Source organism: Microcaecilia unicolor, chromosome 5 (genome assembly GCF_901765095.1).
Source record: "Microcaecilia unicolor chromosome 5, aMicUni1.1, whole genome shotgun sequence".
In the NCBI taxonomy this organism is placed as follows: Eukaryota; Metazoa; Chordata; class Amphibia; order Gymnophiona; family Siphonopidae; genus Microcaecilia; species Microcaecilia unicolor.
In genome coordinates this window covers 267,722,266-267,741,876 of record NC_044035.1, presented here as the reverse complement: position 1 = coordinate 267,741,876, position 19,611 = coordinate 267,722,266, and the positions used below count along the sequence as shown (strand labels likewise).

The window sequence follows — 19,611 nt, the reverse complement described above, 5'->3', positions numbered from 1 at the left end:
CGAGAAGAAATTGGGGGATGGGATATTGAATCACTTTGGGTCATGCAACTTAAATTGTTAGGGGCCTTCATCCCACTTTTTGTCAGCATTTGTAGGCATTTTGAAGTCTCTGCTTTGAGTCACATTGTGGAGATAATTCAGTGGTCGGTATTAGAGGGGAGAGAGTTCCCGAAAAGCTGAGGCAGGCTATTATCATTCCGTTACTGAAGTTCAGTTTAGATCTGTGTAATTATAAGAGTTGTAGGCTAATCAAAAATTTTACTTTTTGCAAAGGTGGTGGAGCAGACAGGTTTTTTTTAGAATTGCAAGATTTTGTGGAAGTAGTGGGTGGGTTGGAAGAGATTTCAACAAATTACAGCATAAAGAAAGATTACAATTGCTATCATATTAACAGGGTTGAACAAGTTTTGCTTGTTCAGTTAACTTAGCATTGGCGTTTGATCTGGTTGAACTTGAGTTGTTGCTCTACAATTGCATAGAGATTGGAATAGTGAGAAGGGTGATGGATTGGATTAAATCTTTTGTGCAAGAGTGAAGGGCTGACAAAGTTGTCAATTGCTGTGATTTTGTCATGTTCCCCTGTGGACTGCTACACTGTTGTTGTTGTTGTTGTTTTTTTTATTTATTTATTGGGATTTATTAATCGCCTTTATGTTGGTGGGAGCAGAAAATATGGGGGGTGGGGGGGAGAGACCAAGTTAATTTACAGTAGAAGATTTGGAGTGATGAAAGGAGAGATTGGGATGCTATCGGGATCAGAGGTTAATGATTGAGGATCAAGTGGCAATGTACTGTTTGTTCTGTATGTGTAAATTGAGAATTGGGCAACAGTTATGACCTCTTCTGCAACCAGCTAGGTTCAGGTTGGTGATGCAGCTGTCGGTGCTTCTGTTTTTAGACTATTGCAATGGATTATATATAAGGTTACCAGGATGTGACTGCTTCATCATCTGCAAGTTGTGAAAATGGTGTGGCTCATCTGATTTTTAAGCAGCCTAGGTAGGTTTCAGCCCAGCCTTTGCTTAAAAGTCTGCATTTGTTGCCAGTTTAGGCACAAAGTAGGGTTAAATTGTTGTAGTTGACCTTTCAGGTCTTACATGGGGCCCTGCTTACTTGGCTAGAAAATTGAATTTACATGTTTTGGGCTAGTAGTTATGATATAGACAGGGGCACTCTTTGCAGTTCCATCAGGATGGCTGGTCTGTCAGATCATTTGGAGAATTAGAACTTTTTGGTAGTGATTCTAGAGTTGCAGAATTATCTACTAGAGACTGTAAAAAGCCTAGTTATGAGCGGTTTCAAGAAAATTTGAAAACATAACTGTTTCCCGGATAGGGGTTGGAGGAGTAAGGGGATTCAGTGTTATAGGGGAGGGGGGTCATGAGTGGGAGAGGTTTTGTTTGTTTGTTTGTTTGTTTGTTTGCTTGCTTGCTTACTTGTTTTGTGGGGGGGGGGGGGTTAGCTGATTGTTTTTACATTGTATCTTTTTTATTTGTGCACTGCTTCAGTTGCCTCTAACGGTTTGTAAGCGGTCTCTAAGAATATTAGATAAAATAAAAATTTCCATTGGGTTGGAAAGAATAAGAAGGAATAATTTATTCAATATAATAAGAATGTAAGAGAAAATATTTCAGGTTATATTTTGTTCTTTAAGATCACTGAAGAATTAGAAAAAGTGAAGCAGGAAATGGAAGAAAAAGGAAGCAGCATGACTGATGGAGGTAAGCAAAGGCTTAGTGCAAAGGATATGTGCCACTCTTTCTATGCTTCGCCTTAACGTCTTCAAACTCCCCTCTGGAGATGTGTCTGGCTTGCTCTGGGAAATCCTCAGCGCTGAGGATGTGTTTTGCTGATGGAAATCCAGGGAGGTGGTGCATTAGCCACCACAGTCGCGTCAGCAGTGTTCCCTTCCTTCCTGAGCCCTGAATGCTCCACCACCTGTGCAGCACACAGGACAGACCAATCCTACCCAGACAATCCTATCTCAGCCCAAGTCTCCCACCATTCTACAGATTGAGCCACTGGGCTAATGTCATGATTTTAAATCATTCATATGTTTTTATATCTTTATAGCTCTCTATCTATCTATATATGTGTATATATATATATATATATATATATATATATATACACACACATACACAGAGGGTGAGGCAAAAATAAGTAACACCCTAGAGGGTTTTTTTTTTTTTTTTTTTGCAATTTTCTCTTCAACTGCTTTGAATTTCAATGAGAAATGTTATGTATATATTTAGTCATACTTATATATTACTATTATGTTTAAATCTTATTGAAATTTCAAAATTAAATAACAATGTTACAACATGACTGAAATACTTCAAACATATCAACAATGTATGTACAAAAATATTTAACTAGTTAGACTTTTAACTAAAGTAACACTGAAACCCAACTCTTCCCTACATCTATGTAGGTTCATGGACCACTGCGGTAGAAATTATGGGGTCCTTTTACAAAGGCACTATGCATGTGCAGTAATTTCAGATTTGGCACGCGCCCATACCACCTGGGTGATTTATTATTTCCTCCCACGCATGTTGGCTCTAGTGGTAATCAACATTTGGAGTGTGCTGACTAGTCACCGTGTGTGTAGCACGTGAGCACTTACTGCTCGATCAGTGGGTGGCGTTAAGGGCTCAGACCGTTTTTGGGCGCATGCTGTTTTCAGTTTTACCGCAGGCCCTTTTCCCGTCCCTTTCAAAAAAAGCCCTTTTTTGCAGACGTAATAAAAACTGGCCGGCACGCACCCAATACACGTGCCTACACTACCACAGGCCACTTTTTACCGCGGCTTAATAAAAGGACCCCCTATATATGCCTACCCGCCCCCCCCCAAAAAAAACCCAGCATTTAATTATCTTAAACTGTGTTGATGTTACTGACTTTTTAGTGTTACTGTCTGGCAATTTTTGTGCATTAAAATGTTTGAACTAAAACACACAGTAAAATAATGTAATTCAAATAATACAATTAAGAATGTATCAGAATTTTACAGTCACTGTGAATGCTCAAAGTGTCCACCCCCAGCTTTAACACAGGCCTATGGTCCCTGTGGCAAGCTGTCCGAGATCATCTTGAGTTTGGCGATTGTTTGCAGCTTTGGGAGCAGCTTGTGTTAGGCCTCCAATATTGATCCCGAGACAAAGTCTATGTCACTGTGATATCATTAAGAGTAAGCTGGTACCCCCTTTTTTTTTTTTTTTTTTTAATTAATGGTAGGTTTACAGTGCAAACATTTTTGGAACACATGAAAATAACTGGTTAGTCATGCTAGAAAGTCTGCAAAGAAAAGCTACGAGAATGGTATGGGATTTGCGTTACAAGACGTATGAGGAGAGACTTGCTGAACTAAACATGTATACTCTGGAGGAAAGGAGAAACAGGGGTGATATGATACAGACGTTCAAATATTTGAAAGGTATTAATCCGCAAACGAACCTTTTCCGGAGATGGGAAGATGGTAGAACGAGAGGACATGAAATGAGATTGAAGGGGGGCTGACTCAAGAAAAATGTCAGGAAGTATTTTTTCACGGAGTGAGTAGTGGATGCTTGGAATGCCCTCCCGCGGGAGGTGGTGGAAATGAAAACGGAAACGGAATTCAAACATGCATGGGATAAGCATAAAGGAATCCTGTGCCGAAGGAATGGATCCTCAGGAGCTTAGTCAAGATCGGGAGGCGGGGCTGGTGGTTGGGAGGCGGGGATAGTGCTGGGCAGACTTATACGGTCTGTGCCAGAGCCGGTGGTGGGAAGCGGGACTGGTGGGTGGGAGGCAGGGATAGTGCTGGACAGACTTGTACGGTCTGTATCAGAGCCGGTGGTTGGGAGGCAGGGCTGGTGGTTGGGAGGTGAGGATAGTGCTGGGCTGACTTACATGGTCTGTGCCAGAGCCGGTGGTTGGGAGGCGGGGATAGTGCTGAGCAGATTTATACGGTCTGTGCCCTGAAGAGCACAGGTACAAATCAAAGTAGGGTATACACAAAAAGCAGCAAATATGAGTTATCTTGTTGGGCAGACTGGATGGACCGTGCAGGTCTTTTTCTGCCGTCATCATCTACTATGTCACCATGCTTAAACTTAATCTCGGCACATAAACGTAAATAGTAACAGTAAATAAAACTGTAAAATTTCATGTTGAAATTCCAATTGGTTGCTGAGAAAATGACAAAAAACTCTAGGGGTTACTTTTTTTTTTTTTTTTTTTGTCTTTTGCCTCATCGTGTGTTTAAGTCACAAATAGCTGGGTAGCATAAAAATAATTTGAGAATGTCCAGAGTTTCTAATTTATATTACCTTTTTGCAAAGCTTTGGATGACTTTCCTTTTACAGATTGAGGCACTAGGCAATAAGGCATCTTTAATATTACTTAATTCTTTATAAGTTATTTTTAAAAGCAAATTGCCATACTCCTCCCAGATGAATAGCAAAAAGTTATACCTGATAACTTTCATTCCTTTACTCCTGTCAGATCAGTTCAGACCAATCGGTTCTGTCCCTTTACCAGCGAATGGAGATAGAGGAAGACTCACCCCTTAAGGGTATTATGTAGCATAGAATGTTCAGTATTTTGAATAACCAAGCAATGGTGCTCAAAATCTGCCTGATGGCCAATATAAAAACTTCAAGACCAAGTAATTAAATCAGGTAATAACCTTACCAGCTAGTGAGACATATACTCTACTGGCACACAAATTTTTCACTGAGTCAGGAAAAATGTGACATACAGTAGGTAGGAAAAATGAACAAGTAGAATCTGTGATACCTGAAAAATATAGCTTGAAAGCAAAATAAAATTAATCAACCAAGGAGAGGTTCTGGACTGGTCTGATAGAACTAATGGAAAGAAAAGTTGTCAGGTAAGAAATAACTTTTCCTTCCATAGCATCCTATCAGGCCAGTGGGATGTAGCAAAGCAATGTCCCCAACACAGAGCAGGACTAAAAGATCTAAACACTCAAAAAAAAAAAGAGAGAATTTTGCAAATAAATGCAACATTAATCTCCCCAGTCTAATAACTGACAGGTATAGATAAAGTGGAATAGCCTTAGGAGGTCCTTTCCAGCAGTACCTAGTAGAGAGAAGCAAGAGCAGTCAGAAGGGCTCTGGAAAGACAAAAGGTATGGAAGAGGAGAAGGATGTGATTCCCATGATAAGAAGGAATAATAGAAAGTAGTATTGATAGACCATGGAATAGATACACAGACCAAGAAACAAACTCAGCTGATGTTTTCCTTGAAAGAGTCTTTGAAGGCAACAGTCTAAGACTAATGTACATCTATGATGGTAATATTGCAACTACAATGGAAGTCCTAGAGGAGTTGAATATGTAGAGAAGGAAATATAGAAAGAAAGCTATCAGGAGCTGAAAAACTACTGTACTTCCCTATCTACATTTCTGACAACCAAAGAAAATTAAGAAACACCCTTCGCTGAAAATAAAAAAGGGAGACCAATGAGAATATCTATTGACTGACTTGGTGTCAGAGTGCTCTTTTTTAAACAGGAGCTTATGCCAAGAAGGTGCCCCAACTCAACTGAACCCAAGGCATTAAACTGTCAGGAGAACATGCCCAGAAGAGCACTCCTAACTAAACTGGAACACAGCTGAGAAGCGGGTTCAGGAGAACAAGCCAATTGGGCATTCCCAAACTCAACCGAGTCTCGGTATAAAACTGGCTCAGGGTCAAAAAAACCCAAAAGGGTAATTAAAGGTCAACTGAAACTAGTTATAAACCAGGTCAGGAGAATGGATGTTAGCCTGTCATCCCTCCACTTGGGAGACAGAGGAATTATTGAACATGCTATGCTGCATAATATCCTTAAGGGGCAAATCACAAGAACTGTTTTCTTCCTCTGTCTCCATCCACTGGTAGCTATACATTTAAAACCTATCATATCCTACGTTGGATTATTTTGTTTATATAATCTCTACCTGCACTGGTAGCTCACTGATCTGCACAGGTACTGTCAGAAAACAAATATAGGAGCCCTTTTACTGTGCCGTGGTAGGCTCTACGCTTTCTGCACATGCCAAAATGAGACTACCGCCAGGCCAGCGCACCCTCCTGGCAGTAATTTCAGATTTGGTGCACGCCCATAACGTCTGTATGAATTATTTATTTCCTCCTACATACGCGCGTTCCAGTAGAAATCGGCACTTGGCACACACCAACCAGTCACCACACGTGTAGCGCATGAGCCTTTACCGCTAGATCAATGGGTGGCGTTAAGGGCTCAGGCTGGTTTCATTTTTACTGCAGGCCCTTTTCTCGTCCCATTTAAAATAAAACAAAAAATCTGGCCCAGCGCATGCCCAATACACACGCCTACACTATCGCAGGCCACTTTTTACCACAGCTTAGTAAAAGGACCCCATAGTGCATATAACAGTTCTCCTAGAGGACAAGCAGGACATTTGTTTCTTACGTCTAGATGATATCATCCCATGAAACCCGTTGTGGATGCTACCCTGCATTTTGTATCTTTAAGAAGCTTTTGGCAGCATTGTACAGCACATATGCGAGAGCCTTCCCACCCAGTGCCAGCATGCAGAGCTATCAGTCTCTTGTTTTCTGGGGAGCAGAGAGGTTCCATTTTCGCTCTCTCCTTAGCGCATCAGTTTATTTTCCACTCTAGTGCCTTCCTTCAGGGGTTTTTTCCCCATTTTTCTCTTACCTTGCCCCTTTTTAAGTTTATATGATTTTTTTTCAGCTCCTGAGGCCTCTTACACCTGAGCATCAGCTGGGTTCCATCTAGATTTTTCTCTAAGGTTGAGCTTCTTTTTTCCCCCTCACTATTGAGTCATTTGATTTTTCCATAAACAGTTTTCCCCTACATGTCACAGAAAACTTCCAGTGACTTTAAGCACTGCTCCCAGTGCAACAGAGTAATCCTCCTGTTCTTCTAATCAGAAAGACCTTGCTGAACCATGATGGTCATCTTGTCGTACTGGCTGAGGAAGATCTGGTTCCTTCTGGTTCTGGAGTTGTCCTTGGAAGAGCTGCAGAGATTAAACTATTTGCAAACTCTCATCATGGAGAACAAGGGATCTCTTCTGAATCCTAACCTCCAGTCCTCACAACCTGGATGTTGAGCGTGTAGAATTTGCATCCTTACAACTGCCTGGGGTGTCTCCAGGATCTTGCTAGCTTCCAGGAAAGATTCCACTAAGAGGTGTTACACTTTTAAGTGGAGAAGGTTTGCTGTCTGGTGTGAGGACAAAGTCTTAGATCCTCTGTCTTGTCCTATACAAAAACTTCTTGAATATCAGCTGATCTGCTGTTAGTGATCTGTAACCTATCATTAAAATTGTCTGAATTTACTGAAGATTGGAAGGTGACCAATGTAGCGCTGATTTTTTTAAAAAGGGTTTCAGGGTTGATCTGAGAAATTACAGACCAGTAAGCCTGACTTCAGCGCTGGGCAAAGTAGTGGAAACTATTATAAAGAATAAAATTATGCAACACAATAGACAAACATGTCTTAATGAAACAGAGTCATCATGAGTTCAGCCAAGGGAAGTCTTGCCTCAACAATTTGCTTTCTTTGAAGTAGAGTGGTGTGGTAGCCGTGTTAGTCCACTTTTAAAGGTAATCAATAGAAATCAAACAAAATAAAACATGGAAAAGAAAATAAGATGATACCTTTTTTATTGGACATAACTTAATACATTTCTTGATTAGCTCTCGAAGGTTGCCCTTCGTCAGATCGGAAATAAGCAAATGTGGTAGATTTATTTATTGCATTTGTATCCCACATTTTCCCACCTCTTTGCAGGCTCAATGTGGCTTACAATACATCATGAATGGTGGAAATACATAAGAAAACAGACATTTAGTATTACAGTATATATAAGTAAAACATCCAAGCATTTCACTGACAGTCTAACAGGTTGGGGATGGGTAGGAGGTATTCATGGGAAAATCAAAGCATTTCAGTGATAGTCTAACAGGACTATCTGGAACTCGTTGCCAGAGGATGTGGAAACAGTGGTTAGCATATCTGGGATTAAAAGATTTTGACAAGTTCCTGGAGGAAAAGTCCATAGTCTTTATTTGAGATAGACATAGGGAAAGCCATTGCTTGCGCCAGGATTGGTAGCATGGAATATTGCTACTGTTTGGATTTCTGCCAGTTATGACCTGGATGGAAGCAGGATACTGGCCTAGATGGACCATTGGTATGACCCAGTATGGCTCTTCTTATGTTACTCTGTGTGGGTTGATTTTAGTGTGACTAATGCTTACCATCATCATGTGGGAAGTAAGTCCATCTCTGTACAGCCTTTAGTTGTTTGATTTATGAGAGGTTTGCTGTTGACAGAGCCCCCTATCAAATCTCCAACTGTGTCATGGGCTCACAACATCGTCCTCACCCAGTTAATGAAAGCTCTTTTTGAGCCACTTGATTCCCGTCATCTGAAGTACCTGACCTGGAATGTCTTGTTTTTTTTGTTGCAGTCACTTCAGTTCTTGGTGTTAGTGACTTTCAGGCTCTAGTAGCTGATCACCTTATATTATGGTTTCATCATAACAGAATAGTTCTCTGCATGCTTCCTAAGTTCCTTCCTAAGGTGGTGTTAGAGTTCTATCTTTAATCAATCGTTCTGCCAACATTTTTCTCATTGATGCCCATCCTAGCAAATGTGCACTGCATGCCTTGGACTGTAAGAGAGCCTTGGTCTTCTATCTGTAGCAGACATTGGACACTCCGCCCAGCTTTTTGTTTCTTTTGACCCAAACTGGATGGGGGCAACCATTGGTAAACACACCTTATCAATTAGCTATCAGATTGCATCTCTTTCACTTATACCCAGGCTGGGCTTGACTCTAGAGGGTTATGTCAGAGCTCATAATGTCAGAGCCACGGCTGTGTCGGTAGCCCACGAGGTCAGCCTCCATTGAAGAGATTTGCAAAGCTGCAAATGGTCTTCAGTCCACACTTCACATCTCATTACTACCTTGAGCAGTACACCTGACAAGACAGTCTGTTTGGTCGAACAGTCCTGCAGAATTTGTTCAGTGTTTAGAATACAACGCCACCCTCCTAGGCCCATATTTATTGGCTGCCCCTCTACAATAGTCTGTTCAGAGAGGATTGGTTTCTGGCCACAAGCCCCTGTTGTCCTATTTTTGTTGTTTTCCATGAGCCTGGTAGCTAGGGATTCCCATCTATAAGAAAATGTCCTGCTTGACCTTGGAGAAAGTGAAGTTACCTATAGCATGTCTTCTCTGAGGACAGCAGGATATGTATTCTTACATCACTTCCCTCCTCCCCTTGGCGTTGCATTATTATCATTGTACTGATGATCCCACTTGCTGACTCTGGGTGGGAAGGCACTTGTGCATTTGCAATGCGATGCTGCCAAAAGCTTCTTAAACATACAGTACACTGGGTAGCATCCATACTGGGCTTCTTTGGATAATGTCACCCAATTTAAGAATATATGTATTTCTGTCCTCAGAAAACATCTGCTACAGGTAAGTAACTGCTCTCTGTTAAAAGACAAAGCAAAGTTTTTGGTGGGGTTTTTTTTTTTTTTTTTTGCCTTTTTGTTCGCAAGAGTAATACAGACAGAATTAGGTAGAAGAAAGACTTAAAACAAGCTATAACCAAACAGTGAAACATGTAGAAAGAATCAAGGTAAACCCTCTTCCCCTAAAGAGATTGGTTTACAATGAGCCAGGTAAAGGCCTCAGGGTCTGCACACTATCTAAACTGCTCTAAACCACTAATTTTTTTTTTTTGGGGGGGGGGGGGGGGGGTTGTTATTTTTTCCTGCTTTAGACAGGCAAAACAGGTCCAGATAGAAAAAATTATTACACTAATATCCACAAAGATTTACCAAATATTGCACATATGCAACCCCTCCTAGTCTGGAATTGAAAAAGTCAAAATGGTGCCTGAATTTTTATACAAACTCCCAACCAAAAACACCAATCTAAATGTGAACATGTGACATAATCAGCTAGTTATAGAAAGAGTTGCTGTTTGAGATTTTCCTTCTTTATCTTTCCTTTCTTTCCCCCCCATTTTGGTTAAGGGGGGTTTTTTTTGTCTTTAGAGTTGTTGCATAATAAAAATTATACATACTGGATGTTTTGTTAGCTTTGAGATTAAGCTGTGTTTTTACCTGAGCAAACTGTACATTGTACATGCACCTATTTTCTTTATCTAATGTAATAATGACCTTGTTAAAATAAAAAAAAATGTTAAAAAGGAGTTGCCGTTCTACTGCAATTAAATATCTGGCACATGTGCCGCAGGCCCTTTGACATATGAAAAGGATCCTTTTTGCAAGGTTAGGAAGACTGGTTATGTGAGTGATGCCTTTGTCATGCTCTGTACTAGTTAACATAGTATTTGTTATTGCAAAAACCTTCTGGTCTTTTTGTGTGTATTTTCTTAGCTCCTTTAGTGAAGATTAAACAAGCCTTAACGAAGCTAAAACAAGAAACGGTTCAGATGGATATTCGCATTGGTGTAGTGGAACATACCTTACTGCAGTCAAAACTAAAAGAAAAATCCAACATGACCAGAGATATGCATGCCACGATCCTTCCAGAGTCCACAATTGGTGCTTATTAAGATAACTTTTTAGATTTCTTTATGGAGAGTTCATGAATTTAAACTGTGTTTAATTTTAAGAAGTTGTTACATATGCTGTATATAGGCTCACATTGATCAATTTGTACTTTTACATAGTTGATATGTACTGTTATAGTTTTTCCGATTGAATGGATTTTATGCTAAAGTGTTTATTTTATTAAATATATTTTGCATACATTGATATGACTTTTCAGTGCATCTGTCAAAGCTGTAATTTTCTCTGACACTAGTTTGAAATAGTTACTGAATTCTACAATAGTAAAAAACACACTACTTTTTGCTTCATTTGTTACTTAACCATTGAGAGCACATGTTGTGGAAAAAGTAGATTTTAAAACCATTAGCATGTTACCTCTTCTGCTGTAGCATTAATTAAATATTGTACATACCCTACATTATCTTATTCCGTGGTATAAAAATCTATTCTTGTCCATTTATCAAAACTTTTTAAAATCCAGAAGAAAAAAAAAGCTAGCAGCTGTTTCTCTGAGGACAAGCAGAGTTGCAAATCCTCATAATGAGGTGATGTCGTTCGGTGAATGCCGCACTGAGTTCTTTTTCCTGGTTAAATTAATCTGAAAGCTTTTGAGAAGCCTACCATACATGAGTGCGATTGCTCCCTCAGGCTTTTTTTAAAAATTCAGTGAGGCCAGTAAGACATGTACTTGCTATGCTTTCTGAAGGAGATTTTTGTCCTGTTTTCTGTATTTTAAATTGTTGCTGTCATTCTGGCCACCTTTAGTTTTTTTTCCCCGATAGGTGGCCTGGTTAGGTTTTTCTCTCTTTCTAAGTTTACTTGATATTTTTTGCATGTTAACCCACAAGGTTTTCTTCACAGCCTTAGGGGCATCCTGAGTAGGATTAATCTAATCTGACAAAAGGAATCTCCTTCTAAATTCCTCCAGTACAAATTGTCCTCACCACAGATATGTCCAGACTGGGCTGGTGAACCTACATTTGGGACCTGTAGTCTTCCCAGGAGAACATAAGAACAGCCATACTGAGTCAGACCAATGGTCCCATCTAGCCCAGTAACCTGCTTCCAACAGTGGCCAATGCAGGTCCGAATACCTGGCAGAAACTGAAATGGTAATAACATACTATGCTTCATTAGATAATTTCCTAGCATGAAGGCAATATGGAATGTTTTAAAGGCTTTCAGAGATCAATTGGCCAACTAGTAATTTTAGTCCACACAGACAAGTTACTGTGCATCAAATCAACAGATAGGGAGGAATGAGATTCTACCTTCTGTTTTGAGGAAACTGTTAGATTGTGGAATTGGGCTGTCCCACATGAGATGACTCTCAGGGCCACCTCTCTGGCAGGGGAAGACAACAGCCTGGTGGAAAAACTTATGATGGAATCATGGAACCATGATTCCCATAGCCTAATATTGACTGGGACAAGTGTTGATTCCTTCTTCTGGAACTTTCCGTACAAAGTCTTATTAAACTGGGCCTCCCTCATAGCTTAGGTTTTTTTTCTCTCCTTAGTTGTTGTACATAACTTTAGATACCATGAATGACCCTGACAGTGTATCACAGGTCATTCTGGCTCCTAGGGGAGACTCCACTAAAAGATCTTATGATTTGAAGTGGAAGAGATTTGCTGTTTGTGTGAGGAAAAGGCCCTAGACCCCTTTTCCTGATTCATACAAAAAGTGTGAATACCTGCTACATCTGTCTTGAATCACATTTGAAACATTCTATTCCTTAGCATCCATACATGACAAATCCAGAACAAGTGACCAGAGAATGGAGAGAAACTAAATAGTTCTGCATGATTTGCCCCATAACGGCAGTGATAAAACATTCAGAATTTCTGTCTCCAGTGGATGGTGGCACTGTGCAACTCCTTGGCTACATAGGTCTAATGCATCTTGAACTAGTTTATGCTCGTTTTATTGAGCTGAGATTGTAATCAGTATGCAGAATAATGAGGAAACTCTTTTTCGGAAATACTCGGAAGTCACCAAGTCCCTTTCCTTTTTCCTTCCTCTACCTTAGAAGAGGTTCCTGGGGTTGAGGCCTCACGACTACATAGTTGAGGCTGACTCCTGGACCAGGAGCTGAGTATGAGGAGTTTGTTACTGAAGATTATTTGAGCCAGAGGTTGAGTCCCTTCCTCCTCTTCCACTTCAGCTCTGACTCCCTTGAGGATGTTTCCTTCTACAAACTGCAAGTTTATGTGCTTTCTTTGTGCTGAATGTAGTTTATATTTCTCTGGGGCCCTTCCTTGGGCATTTGCTATTTCCAGGTGCTGGTTTAATCTGCAGTGAATTACTTACGTTTCCCACCTTTCTGCGACACTTACCATCTTGGTGCTTCTGATATATCCCGAAAGAGTGTTCAGGTCACTTCTCAGTGCTCCTTGCTGTATGTCTGTGAAGAAGTCGCTTTTGCCATTATTATTCTTCCTTGCCCAGGTGAGTTTTTTCTTGCAGTGCCATTTTGTTTATCTTTCTTCCAGAATCCTTCTTCTTAGCACTGAGCAGCTCGAATCGCTATCTTCCATATCATCAAGCTGATCAATCCATAGACTGGTGGGTTGTGTCCATCTACCAGCAGGTGGAGATAGAGAGCAAACTTTTGCCTCCCTATATGTGGTCATGTGCTGCCGGAAACTCCTCAGTATGTTCTCTATCTCAGCAGGTGGTGGTCACACACAGCAGCAGCTCTGGCTAGGCCTCCAAGCCTAATCCTTAGGTTTTGTTGAGGCCTGGGGTTGAGGGCTCTTTTGAGCAAGTGCAAACCTGGTGGTGCCAGGTCCCTCCTTTTCTCCCCCCTCCCGCTGGCTCCGTTAAAAAAAAAAAAAAATTTTAAACGTCCTTAAAGGCGTTTATTTCGACGTTTATTTCAACGTTCATTGCAGCTACTCACTGGGACACCAGTTCGTTACAGCTCGGAGCGGCAAGCAGGTAATTTTACCTTTTTATAGCGGGCAGGGGGTTCCCCGATTCTTCTCCTCGTGGCATATGGCGTCGGAGGGCGAGGGCGCAAAGGGTCGCTCCCCGGATCGCTGGAGCGCTTCTAGAGGGGATGCGGGGGTTTTACAGCCTGATTCACCCTTGTTGGGTGACAGTTTCGTGACCGATGAATGTCCCGGTCCTTCCTCCGGCGTGGCGGTTTTTCCCGCCATAAACGCCCATCCCCCGCTCCTCGCCTCCGCCATCTTGGCCGGCCACGCGGCTCGGACGGCTTCTTCGTGGGCCGCCCTTGAGGTTGGAGACATTAATGCCATGAACGCCCTTAATTTGGGCGACGGCACAGAAGCGGCTAAAGTTAAGAGCCGTTCTTCCCGCGCGGCTCCTTCGCGGAGTTTTGCGCCGGACGCCATTTTGGATGCGCAGCATGTCTCTCCCCCGCTATTGCGAGCGCCGGTTGAGAGTGCGTCTAGGGCTGTTGCCCAGGCTGCAGAAGTGCACAGTCTGGGGGGTTTCTCCCCCGTTTGTTTTGCTGCTGCATCAGGCCTTCCTCATGCACAACGCTGCCCCTGCTCCCTCGTCTGATAAAGAGGTTGAGGTTCCCAGAGGTAAACGCCCTCGGGTGGATTCCCAGGCCTTGGAGGACTTTGTCTCCTCCGATGTAGATGAGGGCAGCGTGTCTGAGGTCTCCCAACGGTCCTTTGCGGATTCCTTGGAGGAGACGGATCCCCGCTCGGATGGAGCGGATGACCTCTCTGCAGCGCGGCTTTTTAGCCCAGAGGATTTGCCCAACCTGTTGTTACAGGCCATGGACACTTTGAAGATTTCCTCTCCGGAGGACGTCTCTCCCTCAGCCCCTGTTGGCTCTGCCATTATGCTGGGGACGAAGCGCCCGCCTAGAACCTTCCACGTGCATGATGCCATGCACACCTTAATTTGGCCTACCGTGGATTCTTTAATCACTGCGGTGACTAAGAAAACGGCTTTGCCGGTGGAAGGTGGCACGGCCCTGAAGGACGCCCAAGACAGAAGATTGGAGGCGGCCTTAAGGTCGTCCTTTGAGGCGGCTGCTTTAAGTTTGCAGGCCTCAGTTTGCGGCTCCTATGTGGCCAGGGCGTGCCTGACTATGGTGCAGCGGGCTACCCCCTCGGATCATTCCTTGAGGGCTGATTGGCCGGCCCTGGAATCGGGCTTAGCCTATTTGGCAGACTTGCTGTATGATGTCTTGAGGGCCTCAGCTAAAGGCATGGCTCTGACAATCTCTGCGCGGCGGTGGCTTTGGCTGAAACATTGGTCTGCTGACCACGCCTCTAAATCCCGCCTGGCTAGATTGCCTTTTAAAGGCAAGCTGCTCTTTGGGGTCGTGCTGGACAAAATCGTGACCGATCTCGGCACGTCTAAGGGCAAGAAATTGCCAGAGGTCAGGGCTCGGGCTAGTACTCGTCCTGGTACCTTCAGAGGACGGTTGCAGGAAGCCCGTCGGTACCGCCCGGGCAAGTCGGGCTCCTCTGCCCCTTCTTCCTTCAAGAGGAATTTCTCCCCCAAGCAGCATTCCTTTCGCAGAGACCGCCGTCCCGGAGGTGCTCCCTCCGGTCCTCCCCCAGGGTCTCGTACCCAATGACGGGGCCTTGGTCCACGCCCCAGTGAAGATTGGAGGACGGCTGTCCTCGTTTCTGGGCGAGTGGACCACCATAACTTCAGACGCGTGGGTGCTGGAAGTCATCAGAGACGGCTACAAGCTAGAGTTCTGCCGACCCTTAAAAGACGGGTTAGTACTCTCTCCCTGCAAGTCTCCGGTCAAAGCTGTGGCAGTGCAGCAGACCTTGGACAATCTGATCCGCCTGGGCGCGGTCATTCCGGTGCCAGAAAGTCAGCTTGGCAAGGGACGTTACTCCATTTACTTTGTGGTACCAAAGAAAGGAGGTTCTGTCCGGCCTATCCTCGACCTCAAAGGGGTCAATCGGGCCTTGGAAGTGCGGCACTTTCGCATGGAGACTCTCCGCTCTGTTATAGCGGCAGTGAAGGCAGGAGAGTTCCTGGCATCCTTGGACATCAAGGAAGCGTACCTGCATATTCCCATCTGGCCTCCTCATCAACGCTTTCTGCGTTTTGCAGTCCTGGGATGACACTTCCAGTTCAGAGCCCTCCCATTCGGGTTGGCTACTGCTCCGCGGACCTTTTCCAAGGTAATGGTGGTCATCGCGGCCTTCCTACGAAAGGAAGGGGTACAAGTCCATCCTTATCTGGACGACTGGTTGATCCGAGCCCCCTCTTATGCAGAGTGCGGCAAAGCTGTGATCCAGGTAGTTGCTCTTTTGAGTTCCCTGGGATGGATCATCAACTGGGAGAAGAGCCAGCTGCGCCCGACTCAGTCCATGGAGTACCTGGGACTTCGATTCGACACCCAAGTGGGCAGAGTGTTCCTGCCAGACAATCGGATTGTCAAACTTCAGGCTCAAGTGGACCAGTTCCTAGTAGCCTCTCCTCCTCGGGCTTGGGACTATGTGCAGCTGTTGGGCTCTATGACGGCCACGATGGAAGTAGTGCCCTGGGCCAGGGCTCATATGAGACCACTTCAACAATCTTTGCTGCGGCGCTGGACTCCGATGTCGGAGGATTATGCTGTGCGCCTTCCCTTGGACCCAGCAGTGCGCAAGGCGCTGAGCTGGTGGATGCAGACAGACAAGTTGTCTGCGGGAATGCCTCTGGTGACCCCAGAGTGGATTGTCGTCACGACGGACGCCTCTTTGTCGGGCTGGGGAGCCCACTGCTTGGGAAGGACAGCGCAGGGGCTCTGGTCTCCTGCAGAGGCAAAGTGGTCTATCAACCTCCTGGAACTCAGAGCCATTCGGTTGGCGCTTTTGGAGTTCATCCCGGTACTGGCGTTGAAGCCTGTACGGGTCCTGTCAGACAATGCCACGGCTGTGGCCTATGTCAACCGCCAGGGAGGTACCAAGAGCGCCCCTCTAGCCAAGGAGGCTATGAATCGTTGCCAGTGGGCGGAAGCGAACCTGGAGCAGCTTTCAGCGGCCCACATTGCCGGAGTCATGAATGTCAAGGCGGTCTTTCTCAGTCGCCATACCTTGGAGCCCGGAGAGTGGCAACTATCTGCTCAGGCGTTCTTGGACATCACGAAGCGCTGGGGCCAGCCGAGCCTAGATCTGATGGCGTCATCGGCCAATTGCCAAGTGCCGCGCTTTTTCAGCAGAGGACGGGACCCTCGATCCCTGGGAGTAGATGCTCTTCTCCAACAGTGGCCGACACAAGAGCTCCTCTATGTGTTCCCGCCCTGGCCCATGTTGGGCAGGGTGCTAGACCGGGTGACAAAGCATCCCGGCAGGGTAATCCTGGTGGGTCCGGATTGGCCCAGACGTCCCTGGTATGCGGACTTGATCAGGCTCTCAGTCGACGATCCTCTGCGGCTGTCAGTGGAGCAGGGCCTGTTACATCAGGGTCCCGTGGTGATGGAGGATCCCTCCCCCTTTGGTCTTACGGCCTGGCTATTGAGCGGCAGCGTCTGAGGAAGAAGGGCTTCTCAGACAAGGTCATCGCCACTATGCTAAGAGCGAGGAAGCGCTCTACTTCTACTGCTTACGCCAGGGTTTGGCGTATCTTTGCAGCGTGGTGTGAAGCAGGCTCACTTTCTCCCTTCACTGCTCCAATTTCTTTAGTGTTGGCGTTCCTGCAAGAAGGTCTGGAGAAAGGCCTGTCGCTCAGTTCCCTTAAAGTCCAGGTAGCGGCTCTGGCTTGCTTCAGGGGCCGCCTGAAGGGTGCTTCCCTGGCTTCGCAGCCAGATGTGGTGCGCTTTCTCAAGGGAGTTAATCACCTGCGCCCTCCTCTGCACTCAGTGGTGCCTGCGTGGAATCTCAACCTGGTGCTAAGAGCATTGCAGAAGCCGCCTTTTGAACCCTTGTCAAGGGCATCTCTGAAAGACCTGACGTGGAAAGCAGTCTTTTTGGTGGCTATCACTTCAGCCAGAAGAGTTTCCGAGCTCCAGGCGCTCTCATGTCGAGAGCCTTTTCTGCAGTTCACTGAGGCAGGAGTGACTATTCGCACAGTGCCTTCCTTTCTGCCCAAGATTGTTTCTCGCTTCCATGTGAATCAGCAGCTCTGTCTCCCTTCCTTTCGTAGGGAGGACTACCCAGAGGAGTGCTCTGCTCTTAAATATCTGGATGTGAGGCGAGTCAGCATCAGATACTTGGAAGTGACCAATGATTTCCGGAAATCGGATCATCTGTTTGTCCTGTTTGCAGGTCCTCGTAAGGGTCTGCAGGCTGCTAAGCCTACAGTGGCAAGATGGGTCAAGGAAGCCATTGCAGCGGCTTATGTGGCCGCAAGGAAGGTGCCGCCTATCCAGCTGAAGGCTCACTCCACGAGAGCTCAGGCGGCCTCGATGGCAGAGGCCGGATCCGTCTCCTTGGAAGAGATATGCTAGGCGGCAACTTGGGCTTCGGCTCATACATTCTCCAAGCATTACCGTTTGACGGTGGCTGCACGGGCGGAGGCCCGGTTTGGAGCTTCAGTGTTGAGGTCAGGGATTTCAATGTCCCGCCCTGGGTGAGTACTGCTTCGGTACATCCCACCAGTCTATGGATTGATCAGCTTGATGATATGGAAGGTAAAATTATGTATAATCATACCTGATAATTTTCTTTCCATTAATCATAGCTGATCAATCCATAGCCCCTCCCAGATATCTGTACTGTTTTTATTCTGGTTGCATTTCAGGTTCAAGTTTAGTCTTCAGTTACTTCAGAAAGACTTCGTGTTCAAGTTTTTTCACTTGGATTCTTCAAGAGTTGAGACGAGTTTGTGTTACAGTGAGCTGCTGCATTCCTCTCCCCCCCGTTTTACGGGGCTGGATTGAGACATAAATTCTGCCGGCACTCCCTCCCGCTTCGTGCGGCTGTAGGGCAGCTTTGTACCCCTCCCGCTTCGGCGGTGTTAGGGTCAGTCAGCTCCTCCCGCGGTTGCGGTTGCAGGATAAGCCAGATCCCCCCGCATCAGCGGGTGTGGTGTCCCTCCCCCGCTCCGCGGGGATGAGCTGGACGGATTCCCCTCCCCCACTTGTGTGGGGATGAGCTGGGTTAATTCCCCTCCCCCGTTTCGGCGGTGGTGAGCTGGGCAGAGTGTCCCTTCGTGGGTGTAATTCTCTAAGTGCTGAGTCCTGCGGATGGAGCTTTGATATCGACATACTGAGGAGTTTCCGGCAGCACATGACCACATATAGGGAGGCAAAAGTTTGCTCTCTATCTCCACCTGCTGGTAGATGGACACAACCCACCAGTCTATGGATTGATCAGCTATGATTAATGGAAAGAAAATTATCAGGTATGATTATACATAATTTTACCTTATATGACTGTATTTCTATATGGATTTTTGGGTTTTATTCAGGCACTCTTCACAGCATATGCAGTCTCCCAGCCTGTTTCGCTAACACCACAACTTTTTTTCCTACCATCATTTCAGGAGCTTGCAAATCCTCTCTTCTGATACTAAAAGTGGGGTAGGTTTCTCAAAACCTTTGTCTTTCTATTCAGACTTTTAAGCTCTATTCTGGTACATTTGATCTGCTGCTTTGTGTGTTTCGAGTTAGGCAGGCTTCATTAGGTTACTCCTGTCATTCCACTGATACATGCAGTTCGGCACCTTTCCCTGCTCACTGGACATGCTTCTCAAGCTCTAAAATAAATAAACAGTGCTTTCAGTAGTTGTTTTCCTTCCAGGATACCTGGCTATGGCAAGCTTAAATTGCAATTCCATTCTGCCTCTTTTTATGTTGTGAATCTCTGATAACATCTTTGGTGTTCCAGCCTGAAGATTCCGTTCTCTTACTATTGCAGTTTCTTCTATGTTGTTTCTATCTGAAGTTTTACCTAGCTGATTGATTGTGATATCTTGTCAGTTCCTTTGTTTTACAGGGTCGGAGTATCAGTTCTGTTCATATTTCAGTCTTTGCTCTAGTTTTCCCAGAAAGTCTCAATACCAGCTTCTGTATGACACCCTTGCAGTGTCAGCTCAGTGTTTGACTGCCTCTTGGCATCAATTCAG

The 19,611-nt window shown here is 44.9% G+C and overlaps 1 protein-coding gene across 1 annotated transcript in view; it reads left to right on the top strand.

Moving 5' to 3' along the window:
* IFT57 (intraflagellar transport 57) overlaps positions 1-10,771 on the top strand; it is an 82,177-nt gene extending 71,406 nt beyond the window's left edge. Inside the window, 2 exon segments of the mRNA XM_030204172.1 lie at positions 1,655-1,721; positions 10,432-10,771. Of these exon segments, the coding sequence (XP_030060032.1) occupies positions 1,655-1,721; positions 10,432-10,610 (246 nt within the window). The 3' untranslated portion in view covers positions 10,611-10,771.
* Positions 10,772-19,611: the final 8,840 nt, after the last annotated feature.